Genomic DNA, 21,789 nt, shown 5'->3' on the forward strand with positions numbered 1-21,789 from the left:
AAGATTTGTTTGGGGCCCGATGGTTTCACAGTGAGTGTGTTTGAACCTGAACAGCCGGAAATGGTTACCGGCTCCCCTAGGCCCGGCTTGTGGGGACCCCAACCGCCTGCGGCTTCCCCTCCCAAGTTCCTCTCTGCCGGGGGGTGGGGGGGGGGGCGTCGGCCAGGCCTCCAGGCTCCAGTTTTCTAGCTGCGGAGAACCCACCCGTCGCTTGCAGCTGCCCCTTTTCATCTGGCCTCATGGGGAGCCAGGCTTCCGGGGCCCCAGTCCCTCCTGTGTGAACTGGAGCTCCCTCTATCCCCAGACCTCGAGGCCCCTTCTCCAGGTAGCCGCGTTTTCATTCCTCCCTCCCCACAAGCCCCTCTCCCCCAAGTGTTCCCACCTTGTCCTAGCCCCTCCCCCAGGCTATCACAAGGACCCGCCGCGCCCACGCCTCAGATCTCTACCCAACCTGTGCCCCCCGCTGCCCGCAGGAAGACGCCCGGCCCCAGGCCGGGTTAGCCCCGTGGGAACGGTTTGTCTCGAAAACAGGAACCCGGGCCGGGGGCTGGGCGGGGCGCCCCTTCCCCACCGCAGTCTGCTTCCTGCCCCTCCCGGCTTCCTCTGCCCCACACCAGGCTGGGCGGGGGGCAGGGGGGTGTCTGTAATGGGGGGAGAGGACCGGTGGTTTAGTTCCCCCCTTCCATGTCCCGTGCGGCCTGACCTCCCCTCACCCACCCTCGGCGCGGCCCGTGGCGCAGCCCCCCCGCCCGCGGCCCTCGTCTCCCGGGCGGTGCGGCAGGGCAGGGGTTAAGCTGCCGCAGGGACCGCCGCGTGCGGGGCGAGAGGGAGCCCCCGATGGGGGAGGCGCAGCCGCCGGTGCGGAGCCCGGCGCAGGGGCGGGAGGGGAGGGGAGGGGAGGGGAGAGGAGGGGGCGGCCGCGGCGCGGGGGCGGGGCGGCGGGGAGCGGGGCCGCGGCGCGGAGAGCGGGCGGGAGCCGCAGCCGCAGCGAGGTCGGCGGGCGGGAGAGCACGGAGGTGGCGCCAGTCGGGCCGGGTGCGGGCTTCTTGCCGCGGGTCCCAAGTGTGAGTGAATGAGCGCGGGGCGGGGGGGTGCTCAGGGCAGAGGAGGCCCGGCCCCTAGGGGCCCTTGAGGGCGGCGCAGACGGGCTGGGGGCGGCGGGTGGGTTGGTGGGTGGGGAATCTGCGGCCCGGGTCAGGGCTTAGGAGGGACCTGCCGAGAGACCCGAAGCTCCCTGGACAAGCGCGGGAGGGGGCGGCAAACGGGGCGCACCCGGCTCTTCCTAGCCACGTCTCAGCGGGACCTTCCCCGGCGAAGCCCCCATTTGACAGATGAGAAAATTGAGGCTTCGAGAGACCAAGTGACTCTCAAGGTCACACAGCGAGGAAGCGGGAGAGCCGGGGGTTGATGACTCTGGGTGGCTCCTAGGAAAAGTCTACCAGAGAACTCCATAGAGGAGCCCCCCGCTCCCCCCCCCCCGCAGCCCGGGGGAGTATGTGTAGGGGCGGGGTACCTTCTGTGGGGCAAGGCTTTGCCAGCGTCCGTGGGTACGGGATGTCAGGTCGCTGGGGCCGCAGGGCTGGCCCTAGATCGCAGATGAAGGGGGCGGGGGCGGAATGGGCGTGTGTGCATACCCACCGGGTGTGTGCATGTGTGGGAGAGTGTACATGCGTGTAGGTGCACTGCCTTGCGCGTGTGCACACGTGTGCGGATGTCGCGCTGCTGTGGCCGCGGAACTCCAGGCTGGCCTGGCTCTAGTGAGCAGCAGGGCCGGAAGCCGGCCGCTCCAACGGGTTTGCATTCTGGGGTAGAGAGCTGGTTATGTGTGTCCGAGGTTTCCTTCGTTCAGGTGTGCGAGGTCTGTGGGTGCCATTGTGTGTGAGAGAGAGAGTATGGGAGGTAATTGCCTGAGGCTCGGCTTCTTGGGAGCCTCAGGCATTCTTGCACCCCGATGTGGGTCCCTGGTCTCGGGTGTGGAATGAGTGTCTCTGCATGGGTGCGTATATTCCCGCCAGTGACTGGAGCTGCTGGTGGAGTCGTACAGGCACTCTCCACCCCGCACGGTGCTAGCGCCCCCTTCTGGGCACCCTGCTCTGTGCTCGAGTGTGGACGGCCTGTGTGTGCACTCAGTTCGACTGTGCAGTATGGGGACCTGCGTCAGGGTCTGGGGATGAAGATAGCCTGCGGAAGGTCTAAGCCGGGACCCTTGGGGCCTTCACGGAGGAGGTGGCTTGGGAGCGCGCGGTTCCCAGGCTCAGGCTTCCCGCTGACGCCTCCGGGCCGCAGTGGGCTCCCCGCTCCGCCCTCTCCGCCCCCCCCCCCCCGCCCCAGGAATGTTCCTCTCCGCTCCAGCCCGCCTCCCCAATGGCAGGCCCCTGGGGGCTGCCACAGCCCCGCCTTCCTTTCCGGGGAGCCCAGGAGGGGGCGACGCGGGCAGGACGCCTGGGTTCCTCCCCCCTCTCATCCCAGGGAGAAATTCCTCCGAGGTCCCCTCAGGCTCTGGGTTCCCAAAATAACCCTGCGGGGGAAGGGAGGCTGTGAAGGGAGGGAAGCGGGAGGGGCGCAGAACTGAGCTGCGGGGTGCTGCAGGTGCCTCTGGGGCGAGGACGTGAGGAGAAGAGGGCCTGCGGGGACGGGGGCTGGGACACTAACCAGCCCCCCGAGTTCTGGCTCGTCCCTATCCCCGGGGAGTCCCTCAGCCCTCCCACGACTCCAAGGGTGGGCCGGAAGCTTCTTGGTCAGTTCGTTTCCCAACTGGTGGGTTGCAACATCCCGGGCCAGTTAACCCCAGGAGTGGCCGCAGCGGACGACTCCGCCCCTGCCCAGCAGGGGGCGTGCCTGCCCCGCCCCATTTCTGTCCGCGGGGCCGCGCCCCTGGCCCGCGCCTCCGCTGACTCCGGCTCTGTCTCTCCCGGGACAGGGGTCAGGTCCGAGCCCCGTGGAGGCTCTCGGAGCGCAGCTTGGCCCAGCCTACCCGCGCCGGAGGCCATGGCGGGCACCCTGGACCTGGACAAGGGCTGCACGGTGGAGGAGCTGCTCCGTGGTTGCATTGAAGCCTTCGGTGAGTGGCACGGGAGGACACGCCCAGCCTGAGACCAGCCGGGAGCCTGAACCCTGACCCCTGCCTCCCAGGGCAGACCTCTTCCCAACTCGCATCCTGCAGCCTCTTTGGCGAAAGTCTCCTCTTCATCCCGGGGTAGAGAGATCCACACGGTGCAGAAAGAGAAAAGGTTTCCCTTCCCTAGTATACCAGCGTTGAAGGGAGGAGCGACGGGGTCCCCAGACTCTGACCCACGAGGACCGTTATCTGTCTCCCCGGGGGATCCGGAGGAACTCGCTGTTGCGGCCTGGAAGCTGTTTCCGGCTGATGGGGGGTGGCTTATCTGGTGAAGGGGTGCCCCTTCCCCAGGCACTCAGGAAATGACCTCTGGATTCTTGACCCCGCGGAACCCGTCTCCTTCCGCCCCAGCTGGTTCCCCTCCAGACTACAGGCCCGACTCAGACGCTCCTCTCCTCTAGTTCCTCGGATCTTGCCTTATCCCTCTTCCACCCTACCTTTACTTTATAATCTGCCTCCTGGTTTCGGAGCCCCGGGAAAGCCGGAGGCGGCCGGGAGCCAGAAACCCGGCAGGCTGCGGGGTAGGGTTTAGGGACCGAAGCTGCGGGACATAGGGTCAACCCGCTTCTCCTTGACCCCTCGGAGTTAGATGACTCCGGGAAGGTGCGGGACCCGCAGCTGGTGCGCATGTTCCTCATGATGCACCCCTGGTACATCCCTTCCTCTCAGCTGGCGGCAAAACTGCTGTACGTATATCCTTCGCCGGCCTCGCCAAGGGCCCTGCAGTCCGCATCCATAAGGGAGCCCCGCTGCCCAGCGCGGGCAGAGGATGGGCTTCGCTCCTAGAGCGTGGGCCACTCCCACATCACAGAATTCAGGATTGGCCCAGGCTGCAGCTAGGGCCTAAGCTCCACCCCTTTCCTCCCCTTAGACCTAAGGCCCCGTCCCCGGGTCTCTCCCCAGCCTAGGCCTTGCTCTGTCCTCCCCACAGCCTAGGACCTGTTCCTACTCCCAGCGCAGGTCCTGCCTCTTGCTTCTCTCCCAGAACCCAGGTCCTGCTCTCAGCCTCTCCCAGAATCTGGCCCCCATTCCATCCAGGCACCCTCCCAAAGCTCACACCTCACCTCTGCTTTCAGCCCCTTTCCAGAGCTTGGGCCCTGCCCGCCCCAGACCCCACCCCTAGAATTTCTCCTAGAACCAGGCCCTGCCCTCAGCCTCCCCCAAGAACTCGGGTTCCCTCCCCCGCCTCCTGTTCTCGAGTAAGTCTCCATGCTTGCTTTCCTTAACTCTGCTTCACCTACCAACAATCCCGGAAGGACGACTCCAGTTCGCTTCAGGTGAAAACATGCCATCTGGTCAGGTGAGTCTTCCTCTTGGGGCTCTGTCCCCTCCTCTCCTCCCTTATCTCAGGCTTCAGACTGGCCTGAAGGAGTGGAAATAGCTCGTTCTGGAAGCTGGTCATGTGGGTTTGAACCTGGCTCTGTCCATGGTGGTTGTGCTGCCGCAGGCTTGCCCCTTCCTGGTCCTGGCCCGGTCCCTGTTTTCGGATCTGCCCAGTGCGGGTAGGGAAGGAAAGAGCTGGGCAAGGGGAACCACAGTTCGAGGCTCTTTCCCCCTCTCTGGGGAACTACAGTCCTAGGGGATGGTGGGGGAAGGGCTGCCTTGGGTGACTCTGAACCTCCACCAGGTACTGGATCTCAGCATTCCCAGCAGAGTTTGATTTGAATCCTGAGCTCGCTGAGCAGATCAAGGAGCTGAAGGCTCTGCTAGACCAAGAAGGGAACCGCCGGCACAGCAGCCTCATCGACATCGAGAGCGTGTGCGTGGGGGGAGCTCGGAGGGCTGGGCAGGGCACTCAGCATCCTACACCATCTGCACTTAATAAATGTTTGTCGAATTGAATGGGTGAGGGTCATGTCACTCTTGCTTGAAAACCTTCTATGGCTTCCTATCGTCTTCAAAATGCCTCGGCTGGGGATTAAGGCCTTTCATAGTCTCAGGCCAGCTTGGCATTCCTGCCTCATCTTCCACAGCCCACCACCCCATACCAGGCACCTCATACTGCAGCTGCACGGGTCCACTCACCATTCTGCAGCTCCTGCATCCTTTCCCACCATGGCGCTTTGCTCATGTCCCCTTGCCTCCTCCTCCGTGTTATCAAAACTTAGCACAAGTGTGGAGTGTCTGTGGACTCTTTCAGGGCAGAATTTGTCGTTCCTGCCTCTGTTCCTCCATGACACTTCGTGCAGACCTCTGCCCAAAGACCTCCACACTTGTGCCACGCTATTTCGTGATTGTTTGTTTCTGTGTCTGTCTCCCTCAGTAGACTGTGAGCTCCTCGGGGGCAGGAACCGTGTCTTGCTCATCTCTGTACCCCCAGCGCCTAGCACAGTGCCTGGCACAGAGTAGGTCTTCCATAAATCTGTGTTGAGTGTGTGATGAGGGGGAGATTGCAGGAGGTGCTGGGACTGGGGACATTCGTGCTCTGCACAGTGTCTCGCCGTCAGCGTGAGTGGCATGAGTGTAGGGCCATGAGGGGTGGGGCATCTCCAGCAAAGGACTCACTGCCCCGCCCCACTCCCCCAGCCCCACCTACAAGTGGAATCGGCAGGTGACCCAGAGGAACCCTGTGGAACAGAAAAAGCGCAAGATGTCCCTGTTGTTTGACCACCTGGACCCCATGGAGCTGGCAGCACATCTCACCTACTTGGAATATTGCTCCTTTTGCAAGATCCTGGTGCGGCCCAATGGCCTTCAGTCAGGGAGCGGGTGTGGGCTGGGGAGGGGGTGCCAGGAGGGGCAGGGTCTCTGGGATAGGTGGGGTCACAGGGTGGGTCTGGGGTTTCAATGTAACCACCAAAGGGCCGCTGGAGGATGAGGAGCGGCCATTGGTGAGGGGAGGGGCCCCAGGGTGCTGAGGCCACTGTGCCTGCAGTTCCAGGACTATCACAGTTTTGTGACTCACGGCTGCACCGTGGACAACCCTGTCCTGGAGCGATTCATCTCCCTCTTCAACAGTGTCTCGCAGTGGGTGCAACTCATGATTCTCAGCAAGCCCACAGCCCCGCAGCGGGCCCTGGTCATCACACACTTCGTCCACGTTGCAGAGGTGCCTGCTCCTCCCCTTCCCCCCAACCTCCCAAATTGCCAGTAGGGCTGAGTCCCTCCTTTCCCCTAACCCACTGCCAGGTCTTCTCCAGAAAAGCTGAGCCAAATTCTGGGCCCACTCAGTGACTCACTGCCTCATCTCTCTCCATTTATTCCCCAGAAACTCCTGGAGCTGCAGAATTTCAACACGCTGATGGCGGTGGTCGGGGGCCTGAGCCACAGCTCCATCTCCCGCCTCAAGGAGACCCACAGCCACGTGAGCCCAGAGACCATCAAGGTGCTTGAGACTCGGGGGGTCAGGGGAATGGCCTGGTCAGCCTTCCCAGGGCTGGCCTCGCTGAGAACTCCCAGCAGTGCTGGGGGCTGGGCACTCCCTCTTCATTTGATAAATGAGGAAACTGAGTCTGGGGGTTAAATCCTTTTCCAGTTGCACAGTGAAAGCAGCAGAGTGGAGTCTCACAGGTCTGCCGAACTTCAAAGCTCGTGCTTTACTCTTCCCCTGCTTATTTTATTTTATTTTATTTTATTTGGTCGTGCCGCACACATGTGGGATCTTAGTTCCCTGACCAGGGATCAAACCCGTGCCCCCTGCAGTGGAAGCACCGAGTCTTAACCACGGGACCACCAGGGAAGTCCCTATTTTATTTTAAAAAACATAACTGGTGACATACATATAGAAAAGTCTATAGAACATAGGTACAGTTAAAAAAAATTAGAAAACGCCTGTGTAACTACCACTCAGGTCAAGAAGTAGAACACTGCCAGCCCCCGAAGCTCGCAGCACCTTAGCGCGTAACTCCGTCCTCATCAGAGGCAAACAATGTCATAACATTCCTAAGGATGATGACCTTGCTTTTCTTTCTTTCTTTTTAAAAATTTTTATTTATTTATTCATTTATTTTGGCCATACTGCGCGGCATGTGGGATCTTAGTCCCCAAACCCGTGCTCCCTGCAGTGAAAGCTCAGAATCCTAACCACTGGACCACCAGGGAATTCCTGACCTTGTTTTTCTTGATAGCTTTACCACCTGTGCATGCATCCCAAAAGCATGTGCGTTTCTTGTTGCCTGTTTTTGAACCTCCTATGAATGGAATCGTGTTGTATATGTGATTTTACTCCTTGCTTCTTTCATTCTTACATTCTGTTATGTGGAGCAATTGTTCATTCACTTCCGTTACCGTATAATGTTTTAGTCCACCCCGATTTGTGTATCTCCTCTACTATTGAACATTTGGGGTTTTTCCAGTTTGGGCTGTTACGAATGATACCACTAAGAATATTCTTCGAAATCATCGTCCTGTGCTGCTCTGCCTCCCTGATCCTCAGTTTCCTCTCCTGTGAAATGGTTTTTTAAAAAATTATTTATTAATTTATTTTCTTTATGTTTTTGGCTGTGTCGGGTCTTAGCTGCGGCACGTGGGGTCTTCATTGAAGCTTGCGGGATCTTTTGTTGCGACGTGGGCTCTTCATTGTGGCGTGCGGGCTTCTCTCTAGTTGTGGCGCACAGGTTCCAGAGTGCTGGGCTCTGTAGTTTGCGGCACGCAGGCTCTCTTGTTGAGGCACGCGAGCTCAGTAGTTGCGGCACAGGGGCCTAGATGCCTCGCGGCATGTGGGATCTTAGCTCCCTGACCAAGGATCAAACCCGTGTCCCCTGCATTGGAAGGCGGGTTCTTTACCACTGGACCACCAGGGAAGTCCCCTCTTCTGTTAAATGTTGATGATAATCTGTGCCCAGGCCTGGTGTAGAGGTGTGGTATTTGGTAGTGGGTGTCCCTTTGAATTCGTGACCTATGAATTCTGATTCCCAGGGGCTAAGGGAGCCAGTGTTGGGGGATAGTGAGGGAGGCTTTTGACCTTTCACCCATCCCTGACCCTGACTCCACATCCTCTCCCCCATTTCCAGGGCTGGGCAGGGGAAGGAGAGCTGAGCTTGAGATATGTGATGTGTACGTGATGTGTGTGTGTGTGTGTGTGTGTGTGTGTGTGTGTGTGTGACCCTCTGCCCTTTGTCCCCCAGCTCTGGGAAGGTCTGACAGAACTAGTGACGGCCACTGGCAACTATGGCAACTACCGGCGCCGGCTGGCAGCCTGCGTGGGTTTCCGCTTCCCCATCTTGGGTGTGCACCTCAAGGACCTGGTGGCCCTGCAGCTGGCGCTGCCTGACTGGCTGGACCCCACCCGGACCCGACTTAATGGGGCCAAGATGAAGCAGCTCTTCAGCATCCTGGAGGAGCTGGCCATGGTGACCAGCCTTCAGCCCCCAGTGCAAGCCAACCCCGACCTGCTGAGCCTGCTGACGGTGAGGGGCCAGGCAGCAGGGTCGACAGCTGCACCTGGTCCTGCAGGCTCGGCCTTGGGTTCTCAGTTATGATCGAAGAACTGACACCCAGCCTGGGCCCCAAGGCTGGGGTGAACTTGGAGAAGGGTTCTAGGCTCCAGATGGGGCTATGGGCCCCTGAGGCTAGCATGTGGACTTGAGGCTGGGCCTGGGCCCTGGGTTGAGTTCCTAGCAGTGGGCTGTGTTCAAGGTTTGGGGTCAGACTCTGGATTCTGGGTGTAGGGGTGGCTTTTATTTTATTTTTTTAATTTTTAGTTTTTGGCTGTGCTTCGTGGCTTGTGGGATCTTAGTTCCCTGACCAGGGATGGAACCCGCACCCTCGGCAGTGAGAGGGCCGAGTCCTAACCCCGGACCGCCAGGGAGTTCCCCAGGGGCGGCTTTTAAACATGGCCCTGAGCTCTGAGTTTCTGGGCTTGGTCTTGGACTTGGTTTTGAGCCCTAGCGTAGGAGTTGGGTTCTAGTCCAGATCTGGATTAGGTTCTGATCGTTGGGCTGGGGCTTAGGTTTTAAGGCTTGGTGTGAAGTCTTACCTGTTTCTAGGTTCCGGACTGAGATGGGGATTGGAATCTGAGCTGGAGTCTGGTGGCTGGGCGGGGTTAATCTGAGCTGGAGTCTGGTGGCTGGGCGGGGTTCTATGTTGGCGGGAATCTCAGAGCTCTCAGCTGGGTTGCGACCTGGAGTCTCGGCTGAGATCTTGACAGTGCCTTGTGTTCAAGGTTTGGGGCCGAGATACAGGTTCTGGTCTGTGTGCTAGGCTGGCGTGTGGTTGCTGGGATGTGTTCTAAGCTGGCCTTCGTCCTGAGTCTAGCTTCTGGGCCAGGCTCGGGGCTGGGCTGCGACCTCTAGGTGGACCTGTGGGTCTGAGTTCTGGGCAGTGGGCTCCTGAGAGCAGCGGAGGCCAGTGGGCGTGATCAGACCTGTATGTCCCAGGTGTCTCTGGATCAGTATCAGACAGAGGATGAGCTCTACCAGCTGTCCCTGCAGCGGGAACCGCGCTCCAAGTCCTCGGTGAGGGACGGAATCGCTGCGTACCCACTCGGCCCATCCTCTTCCTCCCCCACCTCTGCCCTCCTGGGAGTTCCAAGATTAGAGGCTACCTCACCCATCCTGCTCGTTGGGCAGGCTTCCTTGTCCCCAGGGCTTGCCCTCTCTCCTCCACTGGGCCCTGGGCTTCCTCACCTCTGGCCCTCTCTCAGCCTCGAACATTCCCACAGCCAACCAGCCCCACCAGCTGCACGCCGCCTCCCCGGCCCCCGGTGCTGGAGGAGTGGACCTCAGCGGCCAAACCCAAGCTGGATCAGGCACTCATGGTGGAGCACATTGAGAAGATGGTGGAGGTGAGACTCCGTGGCAGCCAGCTCTGGAGTCTGTGGGGTGGGGGGACAGGTCCGTAGTGGTCAATCAAGGCTAGTTTTGCCAGGGCACTGCCCTGGGAGCCACCACCAGTGCCAGGTTCAAGGGCCAACACTCAGTCTCCAGAAGGCACGGGGCGCAGCTGATAGGTGGGGTTGGGATGGGGGTACGGAGAAGGGAGGTGGTGGGGGAGACAGACAGCTGCACGAGGCTGAGACGCCCGCCCTTCATCACTTGGACTGGGAATGTGGGCAGGGTGGGGCCAATGCTCCTTTTATCCTCCCCTCCCCCATGTGTCCCTCTGTGTACTCCAGTCTGTGTTCCGGAACTTCGATGTCGATGGGGACGGCCACATCTCACAGGAGGAGTTCCAGATCATCCGTGGGAACTTTCCTTACCTCAGCGCCTTTGGGGACTTCGACCAGAACCAGTGAGGAGGCCTGGGGGCAGGGGGAGAGGGAAAGCAGACTCACTTCCCCTTGGGTTTTAGTTTCCTCCCGTGCAAGATGAGGACATTGAACCAGATGATCTTGAGGGAGGAAGCCACCCATGTGGGGAGGGGCTCTTATTTTCGGGGAGGCTTCCAGCTGCAGAGGCACAGGGTTACCTCACTTATTCAGACCGAAGAGGGGGTGGGGGGACTCCACCTGAATCTTGCAAAGACGGTGGCCTGGGGACTGTTGCTACATAAATGCCATTTTATTTGTGGAACTCACAGCTGGCAAAAAGTGTGGGCACGTTGAACTCCTGGGTAGCCTGTCTTAATGAATAGATAAGAAAGGCCTGCAATTAGCAGCACCCACTTGCTTATCAACAATTCACAGTTGACATGCTGACAATTTGGACAAACAGCTGGTTCTCTGGAGTAGGTTAAACATGCAACCATGTTCGCACCCTGGCTTTGCTGAGCGGACAAAATTCCAATCAAAATTTATAGTCCATCCCAGGTCGATTTACTTTTCAATGTTATCCATATTTCAAAAAGCTGGGTTTTTTCCCATATTATAAAAATGCATGGTTAAAAAAAAATCCAGGTAGTAAAATAGATTTAATAGTGAGCAAAGTGTAAAAGGTAAGAGGTGAAAATTCCCTCCCTCCTTTCCCACTCAGAGGTTGTCATTAGTAACTATGTTGGTAACATTACTGGTGTGGCAATTCCTGTATCTTTCCAGTCTTTTTTTCATGCGTGTTGCAAATTGTTAGAGAATTTGTCTGTGTCTGTTTCATAGACAAACAGGATGATGGTATAAATCTAGTTCCGCCAGTGGCGTTCATTGTAGTTGCTTTGTTTCTCCTCCCAGCGTTGGGAACAAATAGTTGAAAACAGAGTTTTCTCTGAGTTGAAAACAGTTCCCTGTCACCTCCCTGTGTTAGGGTGGAGTTTTTCCAGGCCACACTTTTAGGGAGGGTGCAGCCCTTGGAGACCTTCAAGGCGTCAGCTTCATGCAGGCGTCTCAGCCTTAACTCCCCACCTCCTGCAGGCCCCAGGCAGGTATCAAAATCCAGCACCCGGCTCCTGGGGCAGCCACAGCTCACTGAATCAATTCGAAGATCTCTCTTTGTTTCTGAAACTTGGGGGATTCCGTTTCTTACAAACTCACCTATGCATTTAAAGCAATTTTTGATATATTTTAAGCAGCATCTGGGTATTTGTGGCAGTAGGGTTTTCAGGGTTTTTTGTTTTTGTTTTTAAATCACTGTCTTGACAGGACTGCATGCTTTGTGTTTTTTTACTTTTGTTTTCCACTTAAACCCTCATCATGGACATCTTTCCAGGCCGATTCATGCAGAACTACCTCATTCTTTAGAACAGCTGCAGAGTATTACACTGTGTGGCTGGGCCATCATTTGCCTCACCATTCTCCTGCTGATGGACACGTAGACTGTTCCCAGTTTTTCGCTATTAATATCCACCATGCTACTGTGAACATCTTTGCACCCATGCACTCAGGCCACTATTTTTGTAGGAGAAATTCCTAGAAGTGGGATAATTGGATCAAAAGATATGCACATTCTAAATTAGAAGAGAGACTGCCAAGGTGACCTCAGGCAAGGTTGTGCCAGCTTGCACTCCCATCAGCAGTGAACGAGTGCCCATTTCCCAACTTCCTTGCCAACAGTGGATGCTATAATAAGCTTTACAATTTTGCCAGTCTAATTGGCAAATGGCGTCTTGGTTAAATTTGCATTTCTTTAATACTAGTGGGGGTAGGAGATCTTCATATGTTTACTGGCCACTTCTATTTCTTCTGTAAATTGCCTGTTCATGTCCTTTGTCCATTATTCCACTGGGTTTGTGAGTCTTTTTCTCATTGATTTCTAGAATCTCTGTTAATGGATATTAACCCTTGGTGTTGAATATGTTTGCAAATATTTTCTCCCAGTCTGTCATTTATGTTGTCCTTTTCCATATAAAATTTTTTTAAAATGTGTGCTCAATATGTCAGTCTTTTCCTTTATGGCTTCTCGGATTTGTGTTATGCGTAGAAAGGCCTTCATCCCCTCAAGATTACAAAATTCTTCCCTTATACCTTTTCAGATACTTTGAAATTCTTATGTTTTACATTAGTGTTCTGAATTTAGTGGGAATTAAGTTTTCATGAACAGTGTGAGATAGGAGCCTAGGTTTACATATTTTCATAAACCATCAGTCGTCCCAATGTACCACTGATTTGAAGGACAACCTGGATCACGTAAATACAATGGGCAGGCGTTTCCGACAAGGGCCACCCCTGGTGGAAATAGCTCCCAGTGACCCAGCATCTATTAACCATTACAGACGCTGTTGTCAATGTTCCATGTGCACTATCTCATTTAAGCCTTACCCAAAGGCCTCTGAGGTGTAGGAACTATCATCGTCCCCATTTATAGAAGAGGAAACCGAGGGATGGGGCTTGAAGTCACACAGAGAAGAAGTAGAGCCCAAATTTGAACTGAGTTCTGTCCATCTCCAGAGCACGTGCTCACTCTTTCCCTAAAATATGTGAATGGATGAAAAACAAGGGCTCCGTGGGGAAGCCCTGGATTACCTTTCTGGCAGGATTATGCAAGAGTGAGACAGGTGCAGCTTTTCCCAATCTTACCTGGTCCCCAAACTCATCAGAGATCTCTTAATTCTCAGGGCTCCGGACTGGTGTTCCACAGAGCTCACTTTGGGAAACAGAAGCTGATAATCCCATGGGGAACTGCAGAGCAATTTTAGTTTACACACCAACTCTGTGAAGTGAGCAGGGCAGGAATTATGATCCCCATTTTTCCAGGGAGGAAACCCAGGGCAATTGACTTGCCCAAGACCACACAACTAGTTAGTAACAGCTACTACATCTGCCTGACTCCAAGTCTAGTGTTCTTTCTCTTTCCTGCACCAGGGGTCCAAAATCAGGAGTCGGTGAGGACCTTTAACTTGGTAGGGGTTTTTCCCAGTGGGATGGGTTAAGCTGGTGGTGGGTGGTCCCAGGGAGGCCCCCAGAGCTGAGGCCCTCCCCCTTCCCGGACAGGGATGGCTGCATCAGCAAGGAGGAGATGGTCTCCTACTTTCTGCGCTCCAGCTCTGTGCTGGGTGGCCGCATGGGCTTCGTACACAACTTCCACGAGAGCAACTCCTTGCGCCCGGTCGCCTGCCGCCACTGCAAGGCCCTGGTGAGCCCCCGCCCAAGCCACACCCCTCCAGCACCGGCCCCGCCCCATCCACGCCCACCCTCCCTTCTGGCCCCGCCCCTGCCAGAGCCTTCTCAGCCTAGGCAAACCTTAATTCCACCTGTCTCCCCTCTTGCTGTTCTGAACAAAACCCTGAGGGGGGCCCTAAGGCTCCAGAAAGGGTCAGTCCCACTCCCTGCCCATGGAAAGGAAGTAGAGTCATCCCCTCTAAACCCCTCCCCCCTACTACGGCCCCTCCTCTATTTCAGATCCTGGGCATCTACAAGCAGGGCCTCAAATGCCGAGGTGAGATGGAGTTGCAAGGCTGCTGGGCTGAGTTTTTTGGGAAGAGTTACTATCTGGGTGAATATTCTCATTTTGGTGGGGTAATTGCCAAGGAGTGAAGTACCTTAGAGCCAAAGAGGCATGCTGGTTGATGTGAAGGGGGTAGCCTTTAACAGGGCTTTTGTTGGGACTTCCCTGGCCATCCAGTGGGTAAGACTCCGTGCTTCCACTGCAGGGGGTGTGGGTTCGACCCCTGGTCTGGGAAGTAAGATCCCGCCTGCCTCGCAGTTTTGCCAAAAAAAAACCCCAGAAACCAAAAACCAAAACAAGCAAACCAAAAACCCAAAAAACAACCAACAACAAACAAACAAACAAAAACCAGGGCCTTTATTTTGGTGAGGCAGCTGCCCAGGAACAGGGAGCTTTGGAGAGGGCACAGACTGCCGAGTAGGATGAAGAGGCACTTGGAAAGGAGGCTCTTGTTTTGGTGGGGCAGCTGCTCAGGAGCAAAGGGACCTGGGGAAAGGTGCAGGCCTGTGGAATGGGGTGAAGGGTATTCTGATCAGTTGATCTGGCTGGGCTCCCCATCTGCCTCCCCAGCCTGTGGTGTTAACTGCCACAAGCAGTGCAAGGATCGTCTGTCAGTTGAGTGCCGGCGCCGGGCCCAGAGTGTGAGTCTGGAGGGGTCTGCACCCTCACCCTCACCCACACATACCCACCATCGCGCCTTCAGCTTCTCCCTGCCCCGCCCTGGCAGGCGAGGCTCCCGGCCTCCAGGTAAGAAGGGGTCTCTTTTTGTACTGGCCTGTGGAGGGAGGGAAGCAAGGCCATGGTGGCATAGTATTACTTTCTCCAGGATGGAAATTATTGCAGAGTTTGTAATTGTCTTATTTTGGTAGGGTGATGGAGAAGGGCTGGACAGGTAAGGGTGTCAGAAGGTGACCAGGGAGCCCTCAACCCTCTGAGGCTGAGGAGGACAGAGACTAATAAATAAAAAAGAGTAAACGTGAAAGAGACTTCAAGATTCAATTTGCACTCTTATTTTGTTAGGGGGATTGACAATGGGTTGGAGAGGGAGTTTTGTGAGCCATTTGCCTGTGTTTCCCTTTTTGGCTGCTTTGGAGGCTATTCTGAGAAAAGTCCCTTGCCCCCCAAAGCTCCCAGCAGCTCTCTTGGGGCCATTGGTGGTTCTAGGTCAGTTTTCTGAATGACAATTCCTCAAATGATTATTTTGCTGAGAACAGTCTGAACAACCATGTTCAACTGGGGTCTAAGGCAGTTGACCACAACTGTTCAGACTGGCATAAGTCCTCAAAAATAGAGGCAGGCACAGGGCATAAGTTCTCAGATACAGAAAAGATGAAACCATTTGCATTGAGCCTTCCAGAAGTGCTGGGGTCTAAAATGTAAAACACACACAAAACTGACATTTAAGCAAACCGCACCGATAAATCTGTGGCTGCAAAAAAGCTGTGGAAAATGAAAACTTAGAAAAAGAGCCTCAAAAATTGGGCCTTTTGGTCATTCAGTGAATTGATTTTTGGTGGATGGTTCTGCTTCTGGGATGGGGCCGGGTGCCTCCAGGGATGGGGAGAAGGGCTGCTGAGGGCACAGGGACCCAGGAATTGGTCCTGTGACACCCCCCTCCCTGCAGAGATCCGAGAGGAGGAGGTTCAGACGGTGGAGGATGGCGTGTTTGACATCCACTTGTAATTGATGGTGAGCCCCCCTGCAGCCTGGGCAGAGCCTCCCCACTCAGGGCTGGGGCAATGGGGGGATGGGTGGGACGGGCGCTCTGTCCAAATGGCCCAGGCCAGGTGGAATCCTGCTTTTTGGGGAGTGGGGAGGGTCTTCCTCACAACCTCTGTTTTCTTCTTCCCAGCTGTGACTGGATCAAGCACTCATGCCTGCTTTGGAGAAAAGACTTGGACCAGAGCAGGGAGCCTGGGGCGCTGTGGCGGCAGGCCGGGGCTGGGGGGCGGGGTGTGAGGGTGGCATGCAGCTGAGGGCAGGGCCAGGGCTGGTGTCCCTAAGGTTGTACAGATTCTTGTGAATATTTGTGTTTTCCAGACGGAATAAAGGCCCAAGTAATTAACCTGAACTATCAGTGCCTAGAATCCTCGCGGGGGCAGAGGGCAGGGGTCCGTAAGCACAGGGACTAGAACTGTGGCGCAGGAAACTCTGTAGTCACAGAATCTTGGGAGATCTGGAATCTCATGTGTCTGGAATCTTGGGGGGAGGTAGAATTGTGGGGATAGAGCCTTAGAACCAGGAAACCGTGGAACAGAGAGTTTTGGGGGGAGGTCTAGAATCTCTAGGAGTCCAGAATCTTGGGGGCCTAAAACTTGAAAGTAGATTGCTGAGCCTGGTGGTCATGTATAGCCATAGCCTTCAGCCCGCAGCTGAATTTCCCTTGCTTGACAGGTGGTCTTTCAGCCTCTGCTTGTATACTTCCAGCAACGGGGAGCTCACTACAGAGAATCATGGGAGGGAGGGGGCAGCCCTGAGTGCTGGGTGTGGGGGAAGGAGCGAGGGGGGCACACTCCTTGGGCTTGCAGCCTCCTGGCCTGGCGCTGCTGCCAGCCGGAAGGACAGGGACTTCCAGAGGAAATGCATATCGATCCTGCTGTCAGCCTCTGGCAGCCTCTCCCAACCCAGCTCTTCCCTCCCGAGTTTGCAGCATGGAGGTTTTGGGGGGTCACCACTACCTGAGGAAGGCTAAGGCCACTTCAGAGGCTGGTCTTGGTGAGGAGGGTGGACTGGGGGTCTTCGAAAGGTTCTGAAGCTGAGCCAGGCTGCCCCTGGGGTGAGGAGGCTCTAGACAGCAGTCTGAGAATGGGAGCTACCTCCCCAGCTCCCCTCCCCCAAGCTGAGGCATGTCCTACAGCAACTGCAGGTTGTCCTGGGAGTGGAGGCCTGAGCACCCCAACTCCTACCTGCAAAGCACAATATCTGAGGACCTGGCAATGGCCTCAGCCCCCTCCCTCAAACTTCCTTGACCCCATGCCCATCTTTCCCTTTGAGACCCCACTCCCCCTGGCCTACTCCTCATCTGGGGTACCTCCTCCTCCCACCCTGTTACTTCTCAGCTGCAGCTCTGCCACCTGTTGGGCCCCCCAGCCCTGTCCCCCGTTGGGTCCCCCGCACTGCCCCTCCTTCCATCTTCAGCCCCCTCCCTTCCTTCCTCCTCTGGAGGCTGTAATATCCGTTTCACGATTTGGGGGCTGAGTTGCTATAACAACAGACGGCGATTGTGCTGTGAAGAGCAGCTCGCTCCCTACGCTGCCTCCATCCCTGCAGCCCGGTCGGCTGGCTCCCCTCCCTGCCACCCCCCAGCCCCAGCCTGGCCTCTTCTCAGTGTGTGTGTTTGCAGATGTGTGCCCAGGTCTGCTCCCCCGGGACTGGGACGTGTGGCCGCCTTTTCACGGTCGCCTGTGTGAATCTGGCAGATGAGCTTCACATCGTGCGCGTGTGTGCATGTGTGTGCACCGGCATGCATACTGTATTCGGTGCATTCTTCCTCCACCGTGTGTCCTCACTGGACTGCGCACGGGAGAAGGGCCACGTTGGGTGGGTGCCTGTTGGGGGGGTGTCTTGAAGTGGTGGGTCCCACCTACATCCGGTACTCTGAAGCCTGGACCTGGGTGGGGGGAGACATCACTGTAGCTGGCGGAGGGGCAGCGAGGTGCAGCAGCTGCCAGGTGACCTTTCCTGCCCTTGATGGGCAGAGGTGGCCCAGGGAGCTGGGGGTGGGGACCAGAGACAAGTGCTCACTCTTGCATCTCTCCCTGCCCCTGCCCTCCCCCCCACCCCTTCCCACACCCATCTATAAGGGTCTGAGTCACTGCGCCTGTCTGTGTGCCCATCTATGCCCTGTTGCCTGGCTGGACATGTCTCTGTGTGTGTGTGTGTGTGTGCGTGTGTGTGTGTGTGTAGCCTGCAGGGAGAGGAGCAGTGGGGGATGGGCAGGGCAGTGGGCTCTGGGGTCAGAGAGGCAATTTCACATTCACAGGCCCTGACTCAGCAGTTCCCATTCTCTGGCTCCTCTAGTGGCCTTGGTGGGGCCATCCTGAGGGTCTCTCCAAGGTCAGAGTAGGCCCCCCAAGTCTAGAACCTGGCTCAGGGATCTCTCTTCCCAACCTCTAGGGTCCTACAGCCTGGGTCCCCCTCTCATCCCCTTACAGGCCGGGAGGGAGCTCTCTGGTGTGGGGGAGTGTCCCCATGCATCTACTCAGTAATTGACCACTCTGTGCAAAGTGCCTCGGAGGGCAGGATGACCTCGTGGGCAGGTCCTCTGTGTACACCTCTTCCCCCCCAAGGCATGCATTTGCCTCAGGCACCTGTGTGCACAAGTTTGCGTATGTTCTTGAGCAAGTATATGCTTCTTGTGGGTGTTGTACCATGGGGGGGGCATTTCTGCACGTGTCCCTGTGTGTCCCCTCGGGAACGCCTATGTGCATGGATAGGTGTGCATGGCTGTGAGTACGCCTCCGAGTGCCCATGCATGCATTTGTGGTCAAATGAGAGTGTTCTTGCATGTTGCCTCTGGCTAAGGACGCACCAACTACCACTGGCTGTGCAGATCACGGACCCTGCAACAGAAATCAGGGTCCTGGAGTGAGCTGGCAGAATGGTCTTTCACACACACACACACACACACACACACACACACACACACTGCCTCCCTCATTCAGAAGCCCAGTGTCCAACTTTGTGATACACACGCTAGGTGCCAGGTCCACCTTGGGTTGGATGAGTGAAGGGGGTCCCCTTCTTTCCAAACTCATACCCATGCATAGTGATGCAGACGCCCTCACAGGGAAGACCTTCACCCCAGCACCACATTCACTCTGAAAATTCTGGTTGAAGTGAGCTGCTGCCAGCTTCCCTTCTGTGGTCCAGGCAGTGTGTATCCACGCCCCTACCCCTCAACCTACTCCTATCCCAGTCCAGAGTTCCAGGCAGGACTGGAAATCAGGCTTCAAACTCTGGGATTCCCATGAGGCAGGGTTGGGAAACCCCAAGCCCCTAGGTCTACCCCGCCCCCATCTCTGCCTTTCCCTCCCCCACCGCGCCTCTGTCCTTTTCCCAGGAAAGAGCCCTCCTCAGTTCTAGGGGCGGTCAGGGGGCCTTTGGGCAGTGGGAGGCGGAAGCCAGGCAAGGGCTGGAAAGGGCCCCCAGCAGCCCGCGTCCCTAGGCTCCGGGCAGCCCGGGCCCGCTCCAAGGCGTTGCCAGCAGAGGGCGCTGCGGCCCGGGCCCCCGCACAGGACCTGCTCCTTCGGGCCCCCAAGTCTGGGCCCACAGCCTCCCCTTCGGCTCGCCCCAGCCCTGGGCGCTGCCACCTGGGCCCGCGGGCCGGGGGATGCGGGATCCCAGGGCGAGAAGCTAGGGCGCCTGGGTTTCCGGAAAAGTCACTGGGGTTGGGTTGGGGGTCTGCCTGGTTGGGGGCCCAGGCGCCAGGGTTAAGGACCTCGAGAAGCGGGGAAGAACTCGGAGGCCGGGAGGCTGGGACGCCTGGGTTCCTCGCGGGGCGTGGGCCTGTGGAGCAGCGGGACTGGCGGCTTCTGCGCCTTCGCATTGGCTGCGCAGCTCGTCCGTTAGCGCAGCATGATCCAATGCTCGCGTCCGGGGGGCGGAAACTGGTGCTGATGCTGCCGTCAGTCGGTGTTGCAGGGATGCGGCGGCGGGAGCAGCCGCCCTGACGCGCGGAGCATCCTTCTCCGAGTGGCACCGCGGCGGGGCGGGCGGACCGGCAGGCGGGCGGGGACGCGGCGGGGAGCGAGAGAGGCGCGAGGCGGCAGACACCACTGGCCCTGGTTCTGCCACCCGCCGGAGACGGGGCGGCCCTGGGGTTCTGATCCCCACCCTCCTGCTCCTGGCGCCCCCAGAACCAGGTACGGGGGGGTGCTGCGGCGGAGACGGACGGGGGGGGGCGAGAGCCGATTGGGGGAGGGCAACGATTGGAGGGGCGGGGGAGGCAAGAAGGGCGGATTGGGGGGCGGGGGCGCTGGCGCGCTGAGAGGGCTGGCTGGGTGACAGCGAGGCGGCTAAACGCCTTGGGGGGTTGGGGGTCGGAGGCTCCCTGTGGAAGGGGCACTGGCACTGAGCTGGGGTGAATGGAGGGGGGTGGGAGGGCTGGTCGTTGAGGGGAAGGAATGGGGCGAGAAGGAGGGGCATCCGGAAGGCTTGTGAGGGAGGCTCTGAAGGGGGGTCCCCAGCCTACACCCCAAGGGCTGGAAGCAGTGCCCGTCCAGAGGGGATGAGGAGCCCGTTGTGCCCTGAAGGGTCTGCAGGGGAGAAACCAGCGAGGAACTGGCCTTCCTAGGAAAAGCAGAGGGGGCTGGAGAGGGGAAAGGAGAGAAGTGGAAAGGCAGGGAGCAGGGCCAGGCCAAGGGCTCCATACTGGGGGGCACCGCGGAGGACCAGGCTTTACTGGGGGATGGGAGCCAAGGGGAGAGGAGGTTATGGGGAGGGAGCAGAGGGGAAGGCGCCCAGGTGCTAGAGGCAGAGATGGGCATGTGTTGGTGGAGAGCCGGGAAAGATGGGAGGCCCGAGGGAGAGGAGCAGAAGCTTGCGGGGGAAGGTTGGAGGTGATGAGAGAGGGAGACTGGGAAATCAGTAGGAGGGGGCTGTGCTGGGGGGGGAACACGCTGGGGGTGGTGACAGGGTTATGGTCAGAGAGTGCTGCAGGGAGGGGAAGCTGCAGGGCCCGGGGCTTGCTCCCCTGCCCCCAAAGAGGAGGAGAACATTCCTCATGTCCCAGCCTCCTCCCCAGCTGAAGGAGCCATCTGCCCTGGGTCCTCTGGGTTGGGGTGTGGGCCCCTGAAGCCTTGATGGGTCCTTAGAGGAAAAAATTGGCTGTGGGCAGCTGTTATCTTCTTTACTCTCAGCCCCCACTGGAGTCCTGAGTGAAGGCATTCGGTGCCTCATTGAACCAGCAAGGCTGGGAGGGGGCTCTTTCTTGGTGCCTGGAGGTGAAGGAGGAAGCTGTCCAGACCTGGAGTGATGAAATCAATCTTAGGGTGTGGGTCTTGGGTCTCCAGTCCTCTTGGCTGCCTTGGGGCTTCCATACACTTCTGGTTTTTTATGTGTTGGGGGATGGGGTCAGGTGGGCGAGAACCTCCCATTCATTCCCACCCCTCCCTCTTGTCCACCTTCCTAGTGTCTGGGTATTCCTTTTGGGGCAGGGTAGACTTCAGGGCTTTGCATTCTCTATCTTTCGCCGGAGAAGTAGACAGAGAGAAGGAAGACAGAGGAAGAAAGAGAGGAGGGAGGTCGGCTGATCTGTTAACCGTAAAGCCTCCTGTTTTGTGGGTGCTTTGGCCACTCAGGTCCCTAACTCCTTCTGCCTCCAGGGATGCCTCCAGGGACGCTGGCATCTGAGACTCGGCTGGATCTTTCTAGGGGCAGGGGAGAAGGGTCAGGCTCGGGGGTTCCTTCACTCCTGCTAGAGGAGGTGTTCTCAGATCCATCCTGTCCTCATACCCACAGGGTGGGCAGGACTGACCGACAGGCAGAGGCCGGCCATCAGAGGATGGCTGGGGAGTTCTCTCCAGGAGCCGGGGCCTCTGCTGGCTTCTCAGCCTGGGCTGAATCCACACTATGGGTTCCTGAGAGGAGGGGGCTGGGTTCCAGAGGGACTGTGGGGGACCTCTTTCCCCTCCCAGGCCCTCAGTCTCTATCCAGGTCCAGCTGCTCCCTCCCGCCCACCCTTGCCAGTGACACAGACAACCTGACACTGATACATATGCTCAGTGGCACCCGCCCAGACACACACCTACACAGGCGCACACACCTGCGTACACAATACACCTCCCGGCTGCACACCGCCTACATGCCCCGCCCAGAGACTGCCACCTCACTGCCTGCCTCAGAGACCTCCCCGAGGCGCCCTGCTCTCCTGTACGTGACACGCTCATGGCCCCTACCTGCCCCCAGAGCCCCAACACTGCAGTGTCAGCCCACACCCTCAGGTGCACACAGCCCCCCATGCAACCATTCACCTCCCCA

The 21,789-nt window shown here is 57.8% G+C and overlaps 2 protein-coding genes across 34 annotated transcripts in view; both read left to right on the plus strand.

Moving 5' to 3' along the window:
- The first annotated feature begins 741 nt into the window (after positions 1–741).
- On the plus strand, positions 742–15,792 carry RASGRP2 (RAS guanyl releasing protein 2). 4 transcript variants are annotated; one of them, XM_030833738.2, is made up of 17 exons: positions 742–858; positions 2,921–3,061; positions 3,788–3,810; positions 4,356–4,418; positions 4,746–4,877; positions 5,645–5,795; positions 5,994–6,167; positions 6,327–6,443; positions 8,185–8,466; positions 9,436–9,513; positions 9,720–9,842; positions 10,173–10,288; positions 13,356–13,497; positions 13,764–13,800; positions 14,380–14,556; positions 15,434–15,498; positions 15,662–15,792. In XM_030833738.2, the coding sequence occupies exons 1-16, from the start codon at positions 838–840 to the stop codon at positions 15,490–15,492; spliced, it is 1,836 nt and encodes a 611-aa protein (XP_030689598.2). In that variant the 5' UTR covers positions 742–837; the 3' UTR covers positions 15,493–15,498; positions 15,662–15,792. The 4 variants fall into 4 exon arrangements, with proteins under 4 accessions (XP_030689598.2, XP_060158951.1, XP_069902198.1 ...); XM_070046097.1 differs by lacking the exon at positions 742–858 and adding an exon at positions 946–1,064 and having other exon boundaries at positions 3,708–3,810; positions 9,702–9,842; XM_030833743.2 differs by lacking the exon at positions 742–858 and adding an exon at positions 946–1,064 and having other exon boundaries at positions 3,708–3,810.
- Positions 15,793–19,440: 3,648 nt separating this feature from the next.
- Positions 19,441–21,789, plus strand: part of NRXN2 (neurexin 2) — a 108,860-nt gene continuing 106,511 nt past the window's right edge. For 15 of the 30 annotated variants that reach the window (XM_060302971.2, XM_060302993.2, XM_060302973.2 and 12 more), the window contains exon 1: positions 19,442–19,673. The gene's annotated coding sequence lies outside the window, so the exon portion shown is untranslated. Of the gene's footprint in view, positions 19,674–21,789 lie in introns of all 30 variants that reach the window. The other 15 variants (XM_060302974.2, XM_060302975.2, XM_060302995.2 and 12 more) reach the window with 2 other exon arrangements.

The sequence above is a fragment of the Globicephala melas genome, chromosome 8 (genome assembly GCF_963455315.2).
Source record: "Globicephala melas chromosome 8, mGloMel1.2, whole genome shotgun sequence".
Lineage (NCBI taxonomy): Eukaryota > Metazoa > Chordata > Mammalia > Artiodactyla > Delphinidae > Globicephala > Globicephala melas.